Consider the following 21724-nt stretch of genomic DNA (forward strand, 5'->3'; position numbering starts at 1 on the left):
CGGGGTATAACGTTTACTAAACTAACGTTTACTAAACTAACGTTTACTAAACTAACGTTTACTAAACTAACGTTTACTAAACTAACGTTTACTGGATATGTAAAATAGTAAACAATCACTTTTTTTTTTTTTATTTGCCGCTATCATAAAAGTAAAGCAATTTATTAAAAATTTCCAAAAATTATATAAAGTGTTTAAAATTATAAACTTATAAAAAATTTATTTAAAATGTTTAAAATAGAATTGATATTTTTAATATGCTTATTTTGAATATAAATTTTTTTGAATTGCATGTACTTGTCGTTAACAAAAGTATGTAGTTACCATAGTTACATCAAACCTCCATTTAATGCGATATATACATATTAAAGTTTAAAAACAAACTAACATTAGTTAGGTAGCTTTATAATGTAAATACTTTACGTTAGTTAAAAAGTTAGGATATACCGATGCTAAACCAACAGTTGGCTACAAAATTGCGCTTATTATTTAATTCATAACGTTGTGTCAACGTTGGGTCAACGTTGATTTTTAGTTGATAAACTTACGTTGATTATCCAATGTTAAAACAACTAAGTTTAATAACTTAGTTTAATTGGTCGTTAAACCAAATTAAATGACTTACTAACGTTTGTTAGTTAATGATTTTTATTTAAATACATCATGAACAAATTTACTAAATCAATTATGTTGAAAAAAAACTTAAGAAAGAAGAAGAGAAACATTAAAAGTTATGGCGGTAACTAAAAGGTTTACTTAATTCTGTCAACCCCACAACACTACCGAGCCTGAATAGAACATTGGGCTAGGTACAAGTAGCGCAACTACTATGTCAACTCGTCAAACTGATGATCATGATCATCAATTGGTATGGAGATATTAATGGTAGATAATTATATATAATTATCTACCAATAATTTACTCACACACATTTATTGTAATATACTTCATAATATTCTTTATAATTTTATATGAATTTTTAATTTTATATTTCTTTAATAGCTTATTTGCGGCAAAAAAAAACTGTTGTAAACCACGACAAAAAATGTTTGGATTCCATCCAGCCTGAACTACTACTGTTTTATTCTAGGCACTGCCTTTGCACCAGTCTTTCATAACATGTTGACATTTATAAATTACTTAATGAGGTAATTGCTGAAAACTTATTGCTGGACTGTACAGATTTGATAATTTTTAAAAAACTATAATGAAAAAGTTGCAGTATTCAAAAAAAATATTGTTTTAAAACATCAAGTAACAAAAATAAAAAACTAATAAAAATTATTCACACTTCTTGCACGTGAATTCAATTGTTTCGTGATAATTGATAATACAAGGAATACACAACCAGTTAAAACACTTTTCACATGCAACCCATTTGCTGCTTGTAGCTTCGTCCTAAAGGCTTCCGAGGTAAATACAAACTGGCGGTAGGAATTATAGCTGACGGCAGGAAGACACTCAATATTTTGACTAGTAGACATCTTTGTTTTTTCATTATATTTCTGAAACCCTTTTTGGGGTTTCTTAAGTTTTAAAAACTTTATTTCTTTTTTCTGTTTGAACTTTTGTTCTTTGAGGAATTGCTCAGTCCAATTTTATTTTTCTCTAATAACTTTTCTGGCCTCTTTTTGTATCTAGTTTTCTTTTTTTAGCAGCTTGTGTCTTGAGCCATTGCAGATAGTTCAGTCATGTTATAACTTGTTGTTCTTTTAATTATTGTTTCTTTTTCTTTACTACTGGAAAGAGGCTTTAATCTATCTCTACGTACACTGAGATCGGCGCTATTTTTCTATTTAACAAATGACAAAATTGAGAATCGTTTTTCCAGAAAGCTCACTTAAAAAGAAAAATTAAAAAAAAAGTTTATGAATGTGTTTTATATACAAGGTTATACATAAATTTGTAACAACGGGGCTGGATGATAAGACTATGTTTTCTGCCAGCTCGGAATTTTTCAAAACTTTATATTGTTATGTTGTAAAACATTGTAAAGCTATCATAGGACGAAATAAATAAGCTTTCATAGGACGAAGCTTTCATAGGACGAAATAAATAAAATAAATTAATTAATTATTAAATTAATAACACTGATTTATTAATATCAAAAGATGCTTGTTTAATTCTCATTCTATGAGCAATACTTCTTTTGTTGAAAGTCTATTCATAGAGTTTTTTGAATTTATTATATTAGTTTTATCGAGTAAAACTTGTGAATCGATAGACTTTCCAGAAAAACAATTCTCAATTTTTTCAATTGTTACATCTTGAAAAATAGCGCCGAATGCAGTTTTATTTGGAGCTATTTTTGAAAGATTGAGTTGAAATGTACCTGTATTTTTAAAATCACTTCGTAGATTTTCCGCTTCAAAGCCTTTATTTGCAATAAGGTCTTTTAGCAATGACTGGAAACTGTGGGTTACTTAAACTTAAATAGGAATTTCTGACCAAATAAACTTCTACAATTTGCTTCCATTCCGCCTTTACTGTTTTAAAACCTCCATTACTTAGTGGTTGCAAAAAATGATTTGTGTCAACTGGCAATCAGAATAAAATTATGTTGTTTGATTCAGGTAATCTTTTAAATTCAAAATTGATGTGAGCTGCATGGCCGTCTAAAATTAGAACTTTAGATCTTTGAAGTTTGTTTGCGTGAACTAAAAAATTGAACAAAACCATTCTATGAAATTTTTGCTTTTCCGTACAACCTGATTTGCTGGTAGAATAATAAACATTAGAGGCACCACCTTGAACCCAAGCTTTCATCAAATTTCGGCCTTTGTAAATGACTTAATGTGGTAGGAAATTTCCAAAAGCATCGCAGCAATTTAAAACTGTAGTCGTTTGTTTTTCATTTGTTGGTCGACAGACAATCTTGACTTTACCTTGATCGAATTTCAATCCACTTTCATCACAGTTGAACACATGAAACGGCTTTTCATTTAAATTATTCTCTCAATAATTTAAATGAAAAGCTACTAAAAAAGAAAGGCTACTAGCATGCAAGCTATAGCTTGAATGCTAGTAGCCTTTCTTCTACAGATGTTTTTCGTTCACTTTCTCATGAAACTATTGTACCACTTTCGAGTAGGTTTACCCGTCTTGAATAAATGAGTTTGTTTAGATTTCCTTTTATAGTTTTCGACCACAGTTAAAATATCATTGCTTTTTAAGCTGAAGCCAATGTTACTTATAAACCGTACAAGTTCAGCTATAAGCCTCTCCGTTATTTGGTTTATTGCTCTTGGCCTACCAACACCAGCAGGTCTATTTATTCCTTATAATCTGCAAAAAGTAATAGTTTTAGGAATGTTATAAGCATAAAGTGGCTTCTGAATATGAAATCTTATTATTGATACCCTCGATACAAAGTTTAATTTTTCTTTTGCGATCTTCATTTTTTTTTATTTTGAACACTTTTTTTTTTAACAAACGTTAAGATTAACAAGACGTTTAGAAATTCATTAAAAAAGTTAAAAGCGTTAATTAGTCTTTAATTTATAACTTTTTTAACAATAGTATTGCATACAATAATTCATTCAACATATTAGTTAAACAATAAATGAATAAAGTTTGTCTACAGTAAAAAAAAAACACGAGAGCCGACAGCTACTCTATTTTTGTGGCTCATGCTCCGGCTCCACCAAAAAATAACGGCTCCCCGGTTCCGGCTCGGCTCCACAAGCCTGGTCATTGTATACTTTATAATAAAAAATGTAACAGTAATTTGCCTAATGCAAACTTTGTCACCAGGAATAGTTAAGCCTCCTCAATTTATATTCTTTACAAAATTGCCATATGCTTTATAGCAATAAAAAGTGTCATCTGGATTTTAATCTTTACGAATAATGTACTCAGTAATATATACTAATGACATTTTAATATTGACAGTCAATGAATCAGGTAAATTATCAATAATGTGGCAAATAGCCTCGCTTGGTAAACATTTACACTTTTGACAAGAGTGATACGAACCAAGAATAATCATCTGATCACACATCTGAAGATGTGTGATCATTGATCACACATCTGAACTATTCTTAGGTGCTTTATATAGTTAGTAATTTTGTACTTTATTTTTTCAAGAACTTGTTACTCTGACTGGTAACATTTTGTAAATAAATTTTAGTCCATTAAACAAAGTTAAAACCAAAAAGCTCAGTACTATGTTTGCTAGTAGATAAGGTTTGTTAATTGATTTACCAAATACTATGCCGCCATGGTACTACAACATGGTTGCATGGTTTTACTGCAACATAAACCTCAACAAGAATTAAAGTAGATGTTTTTTGTCTTTTATCTCTAAGATTAGAAAAAATATGTCTGACGTAAGTGGTAAAAACTTAAATTTAGATGTAACTCCTCTTAGAGAACATAAAGTTCAAAACCTTCTCTGATGCAATGTAGGCTAATCTTGAGAAGGAAAACCCAGATGCTCTCATTATTGTTTCAATTGGATGCTTTTTTTCCCCAATTAGTGCTTTATTCATCGACAAAGTTTGTTGATGTACAACTTCTTTTTTGTTCGTTATTTTACAACAATTTAAAAAATTTAATGCTTTTTGGATATAAGAATATTTGTTCAAAATATAAACTCGGTTTGATGATAAAGTCATAACACTATATTTAACTCCACAATGAAATGTTACGAATGCGAGATCATTATTAATGCAAAGTAGAAACCTAGAAATAACACTTTCCATTAAAAAAATCGGAGTACTAAATCTAAATATACAATACATCATTGCATAAACAATTGATAATAGCAAAAATAAATTTATTAGTTTTTAACTTTTCATGTAAAACATTTTTTATCCTTTCTTGAAAATTAAGTATTGCAAAATCATCTTTTTCTTGCCAGCGAACACTATTAAGACTTTTTGATCTTTAAGTGGCAAGGGTACAGTTGGGTCTAAATTTGATTTTATGCAATCAAATACTGATTGAGCATCACGAGGTTTAAGTTAACCATAATCACTAAAAGTTAAATAACCTTTTGGCTAATCTCACATACTAAGGTGTTATTAGTGTCAGGAATATTATCTCATGGTAACAATCCAACGTTTCCGTTCTTCAATGTTTCTTGGAAGTCGAATTGTTTTAACTCTATACTGAGGATTATAATCACCATTGCAATTTGTTACACAAAATTGACAAACCATTTTTAAAATACTAAAACGAATACTTCGCTTATTCTTTTACTTCTAAACTAACCGATTTCTTTTAAAACTTGAATATTAGTTTAAATACTGACGGGTGTATTGTAATCGTAAATTTTATGCTTTAAACTGATGCGTATATGTATATATGTATTTTACTTAATTTAATATTAATCAATAATATAGGAAATAAAAATTATTTATTTAATTTTGTTTTAGTTTAATAATAAATATTATATAATTGTTATTAAAATAAAAAATTCCCCCATATTTATTTTGTTCAACTGTTTTCGAGAATTTTCTAGTTTTTCAAATATAAAACTTGCCTCCACTTTTTTACGCAAACCGTGCGTTGGCAAGGCCTGTTATTTAGTAAGCCATGATTTTAACAATATTATAATGTTGTTAAAATGCTAATGTTGTTAATTACTTGCATGTAAAAACGCCAACTTTTGCAAAAAATAAAATTCATTCCAAAATCTGTTTGGAATTTGGAATTTGAAATTTGGGTAACGTTTAGATTATGCAGAAAAGTAGTATTTTAATACCTTACGAAGTATTTTAATACCTTACGAAGTATTTTAATACCTTAGGAAGTATTTTAATACCTTACGAAGTGTTTTAATACCTTACGAAGTATTGCTAATTTTTGACTTTGTTTATTTATACAAATAATCACCTTCATCGAAAAGTAAGCAATTTAATTTTTTTTTTTTTAGTCGGTTTTATTCTGTTGGTTTTTCAGGGTTTTAAAAAATGATTTTCTCTGAAATTAAAATGTTTCATGGTATCAATACATATTTAAAAAATATTTTTTCATATTCTCATTACCCTTGAGTGACGGATCCAGGGGGAGGGGGTATAGGGTATGCTTCGCCCCACCAGAGTCTGAAGTCTTAAAATATTTTAGAAATGGAGGACTTTTTTTTGTTTGTTTAGGAGACGCAAATGTGATTCAAATACTACACTCCTTCCCCCCCCCCCCCCCATTCCCAAATAAAAGATAAAAATCCTGGATCCATCACTGTTACCCTTGTCTTCCAATTTATTAATCAGTTTTCCTTTTAAAAATTCTACAAAAATAAAAGCTGAAACAATAAGTGAACTAAAGCTGTTCGGAATTAGCAAAATCTACGATATGTGTTTTTATAGTTTTTATAAAAGTTCAGGGTATAACTTTTGATATATAGCATTGTGCTTTTTAATTATTTAATAAACTTTAAAACTGAATATTGTATTATTATTCTGAAAGCATAATTTTTTATTAAGATTAAACTATTTGTTTGATAAGAACATGTGAGCATAATTCAAATATACAATTTGGTACGAAAGTGTAATGCTTTTACCCCCTGACTTTTAAGTTATTTAATTTATAGTGTTTATACATATTTTTTTGTTTCTATACTCGCGTGGTTTATATTTTCTTTTCAATTTTTTAAGTGTAACAAGAAAATTTCTTGTTGTTATACATAAAAAATTGTTCAAAAATGTATAATAATATTCAAAAATGTATAATAATGTAGTAATAATTTATTGTTTCAGCAACATTTAATATACAGCGGAGAAAATAGAATTAGCCTCATCTTTATTTTTCGTTCTAATTCAACAAAAATAGCAGTGAAACAATTATTAAGTCTACTTTATTTCTTATTATCTTCTACTATAACTAAAAAAATTATAAATTGGTATGCTTAATTAATTACAAATGGAAAAAAAAAATAAAAGTATTCAGTTTGTGGAGAAAATAGAATTAGCCTCATTTACGTTATATACAAAAAAATACAGAAAATATTTTGTTTTTACGCTCATTTTATATTTAGTATTGCTTTCTGAGTTTTTGATGACTTCAAATATGCGGCTTGACATACTAGTCACAAGACTTTAAATAGTTTCTATAGATATTTCATTCCAAGCTTCTCTGATACGAGTTTTCAGCTCCAAGGTGGATTCAAATTGCTTATGATTTTCATAAACTTTTGTAGAAAGTATTCCCATAGATTTTCAATTGAGTTAAGATCTGGACTAGATGCGGGCTATTCCATTACGTGACTATTTTTTTCTCTAAATCAAGCTTTTGTAAGTTGTTGAAAAGTGAAATTTTCACCCATCAATTCCTTACCATGTTCAAGCAAACGTATTTCTAATGAGTCAATGTAGTCCTGTTAATTCATTTTTGTTGAAATTTATGCTAGTGGAAGTTTTCCAATAAAAGAAAAAGCCCCCAAAACTATAACAGTTCCACCACCAAAGTTACGACTCATCTGAGTTTCTTTTTCTTTTCGAAGATCGTGCCAGTAATATTGATAGCCGTTAGGACCATCTAGATTGAACTTTTTTTCATCAATAAAGAGAACTTGATGCCACTCTTCCTGCCAAGACATGTGTTCTTTTGCATATTGTAATCTAACTTCTTTATGACGAGCAGTAAGTTTTTCTAATTCATAGCTTCATCAGCTATGCAAACATTTCATGGGCAAGTACTCAAGCGGCAAAGGTTAAAAAAATTTATAGCCTTCAAAAACATGCCTGCAGAATCATTTACTCAAAAAATAGGCGTAAACACGCTAAGCCCTTAATGAAAGATATGAAAATGATGAATGTGTTTGAAATAAAAATCTACCAGCATTTAATTTTCATGTAACGTTATAATCACAATATCTCTCCTATAAGCTTTAATAACAAGTTTAAAATAAATAAAAATGATAGCTATAATCTTAGAGCGAATATGTCCAACACATATAAACTGCCTCGGATAATAAACAAATATTCAGAGTACAGCATTCTATATCGAGGTCCAAAAGTATGGAGTACTTTTCAAAAAGGATTTAAAGGTACGGTAAATTCGGTAAGTTCATTCAAGTTTTTAACAAAAAAAGAAATTTTTAAAATATAAGAAACGTTTTTGGTTAATGATACTTTGAATAATTTCTCATAAATTTGTTTTTGTTTTATTTCTACTTTTGTTGGTTGCTTATCAATTTTATTAGCAAATTACGCGTTTTATTACGATATTTTATTGAAATTTTATTACGCATATTGTAACATATTACGATATTTTTTTGAAATCTTGTTATAGGGGCTCTATGAAAAGATTGCGATAACGTACTGTCATGCTCATCTTCTTCGAGCCCCTATCTGTTTTACTTATTTTATTTATTGAAACTTTATATTACGAAGTTGTAAAATCTTATATTATATTAAAACAGAGAAATAAAAAAAAAAAAAAAAAAAAAAGTTTTGGCTTTGGTTTACGCTTTTTTCAAACTGCATTTGGATCTTCATGTAAGATTTGTCTCACACGTTGAACAGATACAGATAATTGTAAATCAGCACGAATTTGAGATACAGTTATGTGCTGAGCAGAAGCACGAAATACAATAACTCGTTTAGAACGATTATCAATTTTACGTTTGCCACCACGTTTCTTAGAAGCTCCATAATTAACGCCAATCTTGAAGTAATTATTAACCACTTTTAAAGATCTTTAAATTTTCTTTGCAATTTCCCGATTAGATAAGCCTGTATCTTTGTATGTTTTGATTGCTGCTAATTCTTCGTTCGTTAAACGTTTACCACGTCCCATTTCAAATTAAGGTATCAAAAACCAAATGTTAAAAACTATTTGAGCGCTGATTTCACAGTCTTTGTTTAACTTACAAATAATAATAATAAAGTCGTAAATGCGTTTCACCAGATCAAAATATGTAAGTAAACTGAAAATAATTATTGATGAGGCTAACTCTATTTGTTTGCGCAAATATCAAGTATTTTACAATTTAAGGTTTTATCAAATGTATCGCAATTTAATTATGCTATATTATAATCTAAAAAGTTGTTATTTGTAACCATAATTATATGTGTGTGGATACAAAAGATGCACCGCACAAACTTGCTGACAGATTTACAAAATATTAGATCAGTACATGGCGAGGCTAATTCTATTTTCTCCACTGTATATGGTATTTTACGTCATTTGCTTCTATAGAAACCAATCGTGTAAACCGGTGTTTAAAACGTTTTTAAAAGTAAATAAATAACTATTTATGGTTGTTATTAGATTAAAACGTTATGCAAAAAGTCGTTAGGCTGCACCTGCTGATTGCCCGCCGCAGCATAACCAAGGCAAGACAATAAATTTCAACCTAGTATTGTTATTTTTTACTTTATGTAAAGTTTAAAAGTATGATATATATGATAGCTTATATTAAAAGTTATTTAAGCCTTAAATTAAGGTTAAAAAAATGCAAATATTCTTGTAATAAATCATTACTATATAATATAAATATAATGAAATATAATTCATAAATTATTTATACCATTTTATGACTATAGTCAAAAATGCAAATATTTATATTCTCATTTATTTTGAATTAAAATACTAATAAACAAATATTTACATTTTTGACTATAGTTATAAAGTGGTATAAATAGTTTATGAAGTTTAAATTTGTTTTTAGTATTCCCATATATTTTGTTCAAAAGTTATGTTAACGTAAACATCATATTAACTTCTCTATAAACATCATGCATTAAATACTCTATTTGATAAAGAAAAAAATTATAAAAATACTCTTCCTACTTCAAGGAAATAGGGTGTGAACTATATCTAGTATTATTCAATATCTAATAATATTAATGAAAAGATGAAATTAAAAAAGCTAATTTGTAAAATGTAGTACTTTAGAATGGTAAAATTAAGGCTTAAATTAATAATTAAGTTATCACTCAGCTTGCACTACACTAACATTATTATCATATTAGAAAAATTATTAATAGTAATTATCATCATAATAAATAAAAGCTATCTTATAATTACAAGTGATTTTTATTTTTTATTTTCCAGTATATAAATATTAAAAACTGTAAGTATTATGTTGTGTATAAGTTAAATAAGAAAATTTTTAAATGATTACTGGCTGATTAAAAACTGCCATCCTGACTCAGTACCAATTTCTGTAAAATATAACTTTACTAATAGTTGCAATATTAAATCTATAAAATGTCATTTTTGAGCAAAATTTAGTCTCTTTTGTAATAGTTTGTTTATAATGTAATATTCCCTTTTCCCCCTTCTTTAAAAATTAAAAAAATAACACCAATCGTTATAAATTGGAGGATTTACTAGTGATAAGAACTTTGCTAGTATGTGGAAGATACAATTTCAAACATTGTATTACTCAATTTATGATGATCATAAAATACATTTTGGTCTGAAAGCGCAATCTTTATTGATAAACTTTCGAAAAAATGGGTTAACTTTATAGATATTACTGATTCTTTGCGTAAACAAAAAAAGTTAAAGTTTCTGGCTTTGAGAGCCCATTTATAGAATTATTTATATATAGGGAACATAGAGAGGCGATCTCTCTATATAAGTATATTTTTTAATGCCATATATGGTGGGCTATTGCAATCCTTATTTTTTAAATCTACAATTATACTTCTAGTGAAATCTTGAATTGGAATTTAACAGATAGACGTGTTATTAATTGTTGTCTGGAACAAATAAAAAGAAATTAAAAAAGTATCTAATATAACTGAATTTAATTTTATAAGAACTATAATTATCTAATTTTTTTTTTAGTTTTCATTCCAACCTTCTTTGACTTACTTTAAATCATATTCTAAAAAAAAACTTATAACAAGCGGTGCAGTTTCTGCCTTCAGTTTTTGTATTTTACAAGCTGCTAAAAAAGAACATACATTTAATATGGAAACAGTGCAAAAAGCTGAGGAGCTTTATGAAAAAAATGACTTCAAAGGAGTCTATGAGTTTTTATTGCAATTTAAAAGCTCAGAAGATCCAGAGCTATTGTGGCGTTTAGTTCGTGCCACTCGAGATCGTGCTTGTATGCCTGATGTCAGTAAAGAAGAAAAAAAGACTCTTATATTTGAAGCTTTTGAATATGCAAAGAAGGCTTTACAGTTTGGGGAAGAAAATTTTGCTTGTCACAAGGTTTTGTTTTTATTGTATTTTTTTCTGTTTTTAAAATAAAATATTTAGGTTGTAGAACAGTTATTTGTATGTAGTGGTATGGTATTATGCTAAGTCAAACTGGTGATTACATTGGTACCAAGAAAAAGTTAGAAGACTCACCAGCTATGAAGCAGCATTTTGAGGTAATTTCTTTAATGGTTTTAAGCAATAAACTGAGATATCATCTTCTAGGTGATATGCACATAAAAATATATTTTTGCATTTATCAAAGTAACTATCAACTAGTCATCGTACTTTTGATTTTCAACTGGATTTTTTTTTAATTTCTAAATTGTTTTTAGAAAGCCATTCAATTAAATCCAAATGATGCTACGTCACGACATTTGATAGGAATGTGGTAAATTTTTACCTCAAAATCTTATGTTACTCTCTTCTAATTAAAATGCTCATTGAATTGTCTTCAAGTTTAGTTTGTTTTTATGTTGCAGTTAAATTTAGGTGTTTTTCATTTGCTGATCTTGCTTGGTATGAAAGAAAAATTGCTACAGTAGTGTTTGGTACACCTCCATCATCGACTTATGAAGAGGTATAGATTTTTATATTTGTATTTAAAAGCTGAAAATATCTTCCAAAGCTGTTTTTAATAATGTCTAAAGTATGGATAACAAGTTTTTGCTAAGTTTTTGCATAAAATTTAAAAGGCATTACTCCTTTATTTTTATAACAAGTATAACTCTGATTATATACTGTTTATATTTTTTAACATTCTCAATTAAGTGTTTTAATTGTTATTTTAACAAGTTTAGAGAGGTATTCTCTGACAATGTGGATGAGGTGATTTAGCCTTTCAGCCATTCTTATAGACTTTAGTTAAACTTTAAAATACATTAAGGTTTTGATCAAAAGTCATCAATATATTCATTCTCTATCAAAATGGCAGGCTTCTTTATTTACTTGCTCAACAGTATTTTCAATTATGTTTAACATGCCATTCTAGCGTGGGTATTGCATAATGGGAGTTTGCAAGATCTGGCCAAAATATGTAATTGCCACTTGAATGATACTTCTCAATCAAAGAAAACAGCCTAGCAGCAAAACTCTTGTCTTTATATATTTCTTGGTTGATTGTATTCCCAATCTTTATGATGTATGGTTTCAATATTCCATGAAATGAGTGAAGCGTTATTTCCTTTATTTTTTTTAATTTTACTTTGGCTGACACTAAACCTTTGATACTTGAATAGTTATTAACATTGTCTTTGACTCTAAAATGTTAAAAGGAATGAAATAAGTTTTATTATCTGTTGTTCATTTGTGATCTCTGGAAAAAAAATTTCTGGCTGCTTTCATTTAAGCTTCTGTTCAACCAGGATTGGTTTGCTTCATCCTGTAATTTATTGAGATATTGTTTAACTGTTTTAAAGTATCTATTAGGCAGTTAAAATGCTTTACAAGCTTTCATTATGATGTTTATAACTTTTTGTTAGTTAGTGGCTACAATGTGGTTTTAAATTTTTGTGTGAATATTTTAGCTGTCACCTTGAAGATTTTTTATCCATAGTGTTTATTCCAGGCTTATAACATTTATTTATATTATAAGCGGTTTTTTAAAAGGGGAACATCTTTGCTGAAAAAGCTTCAACAGCAAATGATTTTTTGTAGTTTTTAATTTTTTTTATGGAAAGAATTCACTCAGTGCTTTTCTTAGTACTTATAAAAATACCTGTATTCTTTTTTAAGAATGTTCAGCTTGTTTTAACACAACTATATACTAATTTTAATTTAGCTGCAGTTTTTAACAAAAGATGTTTTTAGTTAGTAAAAAATATTACTGTTTATTTATAGGCATTACAAAATTTTGAAAAAGCAGAAGAATGTAAGTAGTTTCTGTTGCTAGATTTGAGTAAAATTATGCTCAACTGTTGTTTGTTATATTTCAACAAAAGGTTTTGTTGCTAATATTAATTTAAATTTTTTTAGTATCTCCATCGTTCTACAGTACTAACCAATACATGCTTGGACTTGCCTACCTTAGATTAGGAAATAAAGCGAAAGCTAAAGAATGGTTTCAAAAAGTTTGTGAGTTTCAAGTTGTAAAAGAAGAAGATAAAGAGGTTTTATAGTTTTCATGATTTACTTATTTACTTCAAGTGATTAAAAAAAATTGTCTCTAAAACGGTTTTAAAGAAAGTTTTTATCAGTAAGTTATTGCTAACAAAACTGTTCTGAAAGTTAAAATTTAAATGACAAATTTTTATTTTATCTTTTTCCTGTTAACTTATTTACAATAGTTCTGGCTTAACTATACAAGCTAAAAACCAGTGATGGCACCATGAGGCACTGCTTCATTTTTTAGACAGCCTCCAAATAATATTTAATATATTTGTCTTGAATCAAAGTGACTTTGTCTTGACTTGTAGATCTTTAGTGTTCAAAGCAGCCAATGCTGATGTACTACTGTTAGAAGATATAGCAGAAGAACAAATAATAAATATTTGAACTCAATTGCTAGTTTTCTTGATGGAAATCACAAAGCTTAAATAGAAAAGTCCAAAAATTTGTTTTGATATATTGTCCAAATTAATACTACTGTTCATTGGAGAACATTTATGTTTTTCTCAAAGGCTTTTTGATCTTTTATATCAAATATCCTAACTTCTATTTCAGGAGTTTTTGCCTTTTCCCAGTCGATTTCTTTCTTGCAGTTTAATTTATGTGTAGCTATTGCAGATTAATGTAACTTATCTTCAATTAAACATTTTTGGTAATGTTAAAACAAATTTTTTTGGAAAACAAGTGCTGTTGTTTGGAGTTTTTATCTCTAAGATTTCTTGGAATTTCAGATTAATGTAACTAATCTTCAGTCAAACATTTTTGTTGAACTCAAGTTCTTACTTGATATTTTAACTCACTAAAGTTTTGAAAATTTCACGCTTTATTAAATAGTTTCCTGGTTGGATGTTGTATGCTAATTTTGGTTTGTTTCTTGATGTTAATGGTGTTTTGAAACTGGCATTTGATTTAAAAACAGTATGTACCTAACTTTCCTGAATATTTTTCTAAACTTAGGTGGTATTGTTTTATATCCATTCCAAAGAGATTGTAGGAAAGATGTTAGAATTTGATTTGATTTCATTTTTGTTGATCATTTTTTTGAAATCTGATAATCAACATCTTGAAGCATTTTTCCTTGTACCCAATCTAAGTAAACATTTAAATCAAGAATTTTACCTTACCTTGTAAATGAGACTCACTGCTTGAGTAGGTTTGGTATTAGTATCCATTGAATTTTTTTTTTTTTTTACATATTTCCTTAATTTAAATATTTATAATACCATCTTTTAATTTTTTATTTTAATTTAAATATTTATAATACCATCTTTTAATTTAAATATTTATATCATCTTTCCTATAAACTCTAATATCTTTAATAATATCTTTAGACTCAAATTTTCTTTTTGTATTAATAATTATAGTTATAAAAAAATTATTTTTGTTTTCAATTTCAGTATATTTTAAAGAGGGGTGTTGTCTTTTAAGGATTGTTTGAAACTATTCTATTTATGTTAGATAATCTAGCATGGCTATCATAAAAAGATTTAATGTCAAGAGAAGGATTTATCGCTATTTTAATCTCATTTTCTCTGTGGCTTTAAAGATTCATCTAAAAAAATCATATAAGATAATTTGGTCGGGACTGAATTCTTTAACTTATAAATCTTGTTTCAGATAAAATGATAACAAAACAAAGTTTAATCAGCAGTTTTGCTTCAGATAAAATGATAACAAAACAAAGTTTAATCAGCAGTTTTGCTTCAGATAAAATGATAACAAAACAAAGTTTAATCAGCAGATTAGCTTCAGATAAAATGATAACAAAACAAAGTTTAATCAGCAGTTTTGCTTCAGATAAAATGATAACAAAACAAAGTTTAATCAGCAGTTTTGCTTCAGATAATAGTGAGTTTGAGTTTTCGTAAGAAATATTTTTCTTTAATTAAAAGTATTAAAGAAAAACTTCTTTTAGTGGTATTGATGGGTACATGTTTATCTTATTGTTGTGTCTTGTTAATAAATCAAGTATCTGATTCATTGACAAGGACAAGAAACAAGTATTATTTCAAATTTTTTAATGTTATAGGTTTTTTTTTTCAAAACAGGTTGAACTCTTTTTGCAATGTAGTTTAAAATTCCATAACAAGGTGTACCAATAGTTGGTACAAGGACTCTCATTGGATAAGATTTGTTTATGAGCTTAGATTAGACCATTGATTAACGAGTTTGTTAGGATAGTATTACTTGGGTAAAAACTTTCATGTTTTAATGGCATAGCTGAGAGTGGGATACTAATAATTTTTGTTGGACCTATTTGTTCTCTAATTTTTGCTTCATCATGATCATGAAACTTTTTTTTTTGTTTGTTTTGATTAATTTCTTCTTCTTTTTTTATTAATCATGCACATTTTTATGCCATGCCCTCAATTTCTTTATTATATGCAAGTTTTAATGCAAACGATTATGTACTGAAATGATGCCTATATAGGCATTATTACAGTATATTTTGTACCTTCGTTGAGGTATATACCTCAAGAATGGTACAAAATGGGGACCAATTTATACTGTTATTACAGAAGCATTAAATAATTTTGCATTAAATAAATTTGCAACTTTTCACGTCAGATTTGAACGTTTTAATAGTTATTTCTGAAATTTATTTGATAATTATATCTTTAGATTTTTCCCATTTTTAAGTTTAATTTTTCCAGTTCTTAATCATAACCTAATGTAAATTCGTAAGTCAAAAAAATACTAAAGTTAACATGAAATCGTTTAGAGTTTGTAAGCAAAAAATATAAAATCAATTATTTATCATTTTTGTTTAATTTTTTTTTTTTTTAGAACATTCAAAAGGCCAAGGATCAGTTAAAATCGCTTTAGTTGTATTTTTTACTTAAATTTTCATAAAATTAATTGTTTATTCTTTTATTTTATTTTCAATGGGAATTTTGGCGTCAAAACAATTTTTATACCAACAATTACATTTAAATAATTAGATTCTTTATTAATCTGCGTCATAAAAATACTTTTAAAGTTTGATATTAGAAAGCGTAGTTTATTTATCATATCAACTATTTTGAGTGAAGGCCGGGTAAATAAAAATGAGTAATTGCTTTTACTCAGTAATTGGTCAGCTTTACGTGAATAAAAACCTAGGGTTTTTCTCAAATTTTTATTCACGTAAAGTTAAGCAAATTACTCAGTAATTGATCAGCTTTACGTAAATAAAAACTTAGGGGAAATTGCTTAAGCTTTTATTCATGCAAAGCTGACCAATTACTGAGTAAAAGCAATTGCTCCTTTTTATTCACCCGGCCTTTTTTTTTTTTTTTTTTTTTTTTTTTTTTCTCTGTTTTAATATAATATAAGATTTTACAACTTCGTAATATAAAATTTCAATAAATAAAATAAGTAAAACAGATAGGGGCTCAAAGAAGATGAGGATGACAGTACGTTATCACAATCTTTTCATAGAGCCCCTATAACAAGATTTCAAAAAAATATCGTAATATGTTACAATATGCGTAATAAAATTTCAATAAAATATCGTAATAAAACGCGTAATTCGCTAATAAAATTGCTAAGCAACCAACAAAAGTAGAAATAAAACAAAAACAGATTTACGAGAAATTATTCAAAGTATCATTAACCAAAAAACGTTTCTTATATTTTAAAAATTTCTTTTTTTGTTAAAAACTTGAATGAACTTAACGAATTTACCGTACCTTTGAATCCTTTTTGAAAAGTATTCCATACTTTTGGACCTCGATATAGAATGCTGTACTCTGAATATTTGTTTATTATCCGAGGCAGTTTATATGTGTTGGACATATTCGCTCTAAGATTATAGCTATCATTTTTATTTATTTTAAACTTGTTATTAAAGCTTATAGGAGAGATATTGTGATTATAACGATACATGAAAATTAAATGCTGGTAGATATTTATTTCAAACACATTCATCATTTTCATATCTTTCATTAAGGGCTTAGCGTGTTCACGCCTATTTTTTGAGTAAATGGTTCTGCAGGCATGTTTTTGAAGACTATAAATTTTTTTAATCTTTGCCGCTTGAGTACTTGCCCATGAAATGTTTGCATAGCTGATGAGGCTATGAATTAGCCCAAAGTAGATTAATTTAAAACTATTTTTATTGACGTAGGAGCGAACTCGATACATCAAACCTATTATTTTGGTGATTTTTGACTGGATATATATTATATGTGGAAGCCAGGATAATTTTTCATCAACAATGATTCCTAAGAATCTTATATTGGATTGCTTATTTACTAGTTTATCATTTAGAGATAGGTTAGGCAACTTGAGAGGAAGATTTTCTTCTTGTGTTTTTTTATGAAATAGTATATACTTTGTTTTCTCAGCGTTAAGTGAGAGTTTGTTTGCCTTAAACCAGTTGTTTACTTTACACAATTCAATATTCATGTCTGCATATAATTTCTTGATATCATTGTTGGTGAGAAATAAGTTTGTGTCATCTGCAAACATGACCGAGTTCATTTTTAAAGATGCATTACAAAAGTCATTTATATATATTAGAAAAAGAAGTGGACCAAGAATCGATCCTTGCGGGACTCCACATATGACATTTAATACTCCAGATTGGACATTATTTACATATTGTTTTCTGTTTGTAAGATAGCTTTTAATCCAATAATAAGTTTTATTTATTATTCCGTAATGCCTTAATTTATCTAATAGAATGCAATGGTCCACTGTATCGAATGCTTTTGATAAATCAAGAAACACTCCTAAAGTAAATTTATTATTTTCAAAACCATTAGTTATTTGATTTACTATTTCAATGATTGCATGTTCTGTAGAGAGATTTTTTTGAAAGCCAAACTGATTTGGGTAAAAAAAATTGTTTTTAATGAAGTAATCATAGATTCTATTATAAACTACACGTTCGAAGAGTTTCGAAAATACAGAAAGTATTGATATAGGCCTGTAGTTTGAAATGTCAGAATGATCATTACATTTGTATAATGGAATTACTTTTGCCAATTTAAGTACATCCGGAAATATCCCAGAATTTAATGAGAGCTTAAGTATATGAATCAGGGGTCTATTAAGACTGTGTTTGTTTGCAATAACTATATCACTAGATATCTCATCAAATCCTGGAGCCTTTTTTTTTTTTAAGGAGGCAAAGGCTGCCTCTAATTCTTCATAGCCTAATTCATAATCAAGCATGGTAACGTTATTCGTGGTTTTAAATGATACAGATGTTGGTACAATTTTATTTACAAGATTAGGACCAATATTTGTAAAATATTTATTGAATTCTTCTGAAATTAGTTTTTGACAAAATATATCGTTATTTTCAATAACAATTCGTTTAGGAAGAGAAGGTGAATTTAGTTTTTCTCTTCCCATTATGAGATTAATGATGGACCATGTTTTTTTGCTATCAAATTTGCATTTGTTAATTTGATTACTGTAATATTTTTTTTTTGCATTTTTAATGAGATCTTGATAAAAAAATTTATAATTTTTGTAATTTTTTTCATTATCATTGTTTCTATTTTTCAAAAATTTATTGTTAAGTTTTTGTTTTTTTTTTGAAACCTATACTTTGAAACCTTTATTTTGAAACCGCCTATAAACATTCCATCCACATTCTCATATAAAAAAATTTTCTTTTGAACCTCTTCAAACTTTTTTGCATGGTTATATTATTTAGAGTTTAAAAACAACCGACTAATTGTTATGCTAATGATATTTACAAAAAAGTAAAAGTTTCTTCTATAAAGAAAACATCAAATCTGATAATAGTGATTTGATAATAGTGATAACAATTTTTATAAAAATAATAATAATCATAAAAACCTCTATAGTAATATAAAATTTGTAAAGTAATTATAATAATAAAAAAAATCCGTAGTTCAACGCCACCTATTAGCAAGTTTTATAACATCGGTTAGAATGGTGATCGGTTAGGTGTGAACTTTCTTTCAAATGCTCTTCCACGGTTTCGCGAGATTCTCTAAAGACCCTAAGGATTTCTTGGGGTACCTAAATAAAATTAAAAAAAAAAAGTATATCTATAGTTATAATAACAACTTAAAACGATACTAATCAATAGTAATGATAGGCGAATACAAATGATATGTAAATATTTGAGCGAATGATTAGTGAATGTTCATTTTATAATGCAGTTGGTCAAATTTTTTATTCTCTTTTGGGTACTTCAAATTTAAAAAAGTGGGTTTTTTTTTTGTTTTTACATTTTGTTACTATTTGTAAATATCATTGGCATAACTAATCGGTTGTATTTGAACTCTAAATAATAAAACTGCAAAAAAACGTCAGCTAATTCCACGCACAGTGGAGTATTTGATCAAAATAGTCGATTAAAATTATTTCATTAAAGTTAGCTGATTTTTTCAACATTTTATGGCTTAAACTATATTCTTGATACACTTAAAAAAACTGCTGCCACAAAGTACCATAAACGTGTAGCTGAAAAAAATACCCTGCATTTTTTTTTTTTTCTTTTTACAGCGAATAAAATAAACGATATATCCATATAATAGTTGTTTATAATATTTATAAATATAATAATTATTTTATACATACAAATTATGTTTCAATTAAAACCTTAATCCTTCATTTTTCATTTATCGACTGACAAATAGGTAGAATATGCAAGGAGTGCCGCTACATTGAATGTGGGTTTTGGTTTGCCGCTACATTGAATGTGGGTTTTGGTTTGGGCAGGCAATCTTTCAATTTCAAAAAAGTATTTATAAAAAAAATTTTTGCGGGGGATTTTTTTCTAGAACCCATAAATGTACTTTTATAGAATATACACAAACAGTGAATTTACAAAACAATTATTTGCGGTAACTTTGATGAAGCTTTTTTTGAAAATTTCAGTTTGTTAAAAAGTTTATATTGAAATATTTCACTTATATATTTTATTGTTGCGGTGAAAGAGATAATTTTGATCGACTTTTTTTACCAAATACTACTGTGTCACTGTGGGATGAAATCAATTTAAAAGCTTACTTTAATACTTTAACTTAGGCTTGGTAAAATCATTTATTTTTCTAACATTTGCCTTTTTACCTATATTTTGATGCATAGGATGCAAAAATCACGTATTTTGACCCTAAAAACCATATAGCGCCCCAAGTGTTAAAAACTCAATTCAATATCAGAAATTGATTCCCTAACCCCAAAATCATATGTTTTTATGACTCATATGACTATATTTAAATGTGATCTGTTTTTGCTAATTTTTGGTGTATCCTGGCCTACTGTGAACGCTGCTTGATTTAAAGGGTTTTAGGTTGAATTTTAGAAGGCATAAGGTTTTTCTTCAGATTCTATTAATATGTATATGTACAAGCTGAAATGTGCAGAAAATAAAATCCTAAGCGTTCCTTCATAGTCCAAAGTTGGTATCTTTCGAAATCCAGAAAATAGTGTTTAAAAACTGTATCACTTTTATTATTTTAGCTATCTCTTATTATAAATATCATAGAAGCCTACATGACCATCCATTGTCTTTGTCTTCAAAATGTGGTTAATTTAATATATAATAATACATTTAGTGGTTTGATAACTTTATGGCTTACGTGCTACTAGAATTATTTTTTTCGGTCTGTTTTATACATTACAGGTTTCAAAGCAAGATAAAATGCACAGAAAACAATTTTTTTTCAAATTAAACAATGAGACCATATATAATATACAAATAAGTTAAAACATGCAAGTATTTAATTAGTTTAAATTCTCATAGAGCTGTTGGTGGAAGCTGCTTTTTTAAGCTTCAATCTGTGGTTTTTGATAGTCTTTGCGACGGCATTGCGCTTCGATGTTTTTGTTAAATATTTATGAACAGCCTCAAATGTTTGCTCTTAAAAAGTTCAAAAAGTCTCTGACCTTTATTAAGAAAATGTACAAGGTGGTATTTAATAATACGGAACTTCCAACCAAGTGATAACGTTTTGTCAAACACATCTTTACAATAGTATTCTAAATATTCAGCAGATTCAATACACTGCAAGATATCTTCAGTGTGTGTAGATTTTAGCATGCATGTTAAAACAACTTTTTGCAACTGAAACATTTTTAATAGATAATTAGAATATATATGTAATGCAGAGATATAACTGAATTGGTATTACCAGCATCATTCCATCCAATAATTTTAGAACTTTACCACAGTTTGATCTATCCAATCTACCACCATTATACCTATGCCACATTTTTGTATTTTCTTCGAAAAAAGGTTTCAGCTTTTATTGACAATGAGAATGTCAACAATTATATGTGTTAATGTCAATAATCATATATGTGAAATTCCGTAGAAGAGACGATATCAATAATAAATTTTCGGGGATCTTCCTCAGTTTATAAATCCAAAGATATGCGTATCTATGTATAAGTGTTTGTGATAAGCGCATGTGAATAAGTGTGAGCGTATATGTATGTATGTGTAGATGTATACATGGATGTGTATGTGTGTATGTGTATGTTTGTATATATTTATATGTGTATATATATGTGTGCGTGTGTATGTAAGTATATATATTTATAT

The 21724-nt window shown here is 27.7% G+C and overlaps 1 protein-coding gene across 1 annotated transcript; it reads left to right on the forward strand.

Moving 5' to 3' along the window:
* Nucleotides 1-9127: 9127 nt before the first annotated feature.
* LOC136072132 (regulator of microtubule dynamics protein 1-like) lies at nucleotides 9128-16075 on the forward strand. Its single transcript, XM_065820616.1, has 8 exons — nucleotides 9128-9281; nucleotides 10744-11115; nucleotides 11190-11279; nucleotides 11439-11494; nucleotides 11596-11683; nucleotides 12943-12973; nucleotides 13078-13211; nucleotides 15997-16075. The coding sequence occupies exons 1-8, from the start codon at nucleotides 9228-9230 to the stop codon at nucleotides 16033-16035; spliced, it is 864 nt and encodes a 287-aa protein (XP_065676688.1). The 5' UTR covers nucleotides 9128-9227; the 3' UTR covers nucleotides 16036-16075.
* Nucleotides 16076-21724: the final 5649 nt, after the last annotated feature.

Source organism: Hydra vulgaris, chromosome 15 (assembly GCF_038396675.1).
Source record: "Hydra vulgaris chromosome 15, alternate assembly HydraT2T_AEP".
NCBI lineage: Eukaryota > Metazoa > Cnidaria > Hydrozoa > Anthoathecata > Hydridae > Hydra > Hydra vulgaris.

Bases quoted from the DNA above. Each gene is read 5' to 3' on its own strand.
- LOC136072132 (XM_065820616.1), top strand. From the start codon at position 9,228: ATGCAAAAAGTCGTTAGGCTGCACCTGCTGATTGCCCGCCGCAGCATA. The intron at 11,280-11,438 runs GTAATTTCTTTA...AATTGTTTTTAG, and splicing joins CTATGAAGCAGCATTTTGAG to AAAGCCATTCAATTAAATCC. The intron at 11,684-12,942 runs GTATAGATTTTT...GTTTATTTATAG, and splicing joins CATCATCGACTTATGAAGAG to GCATTACAAAATTTTGAAAA.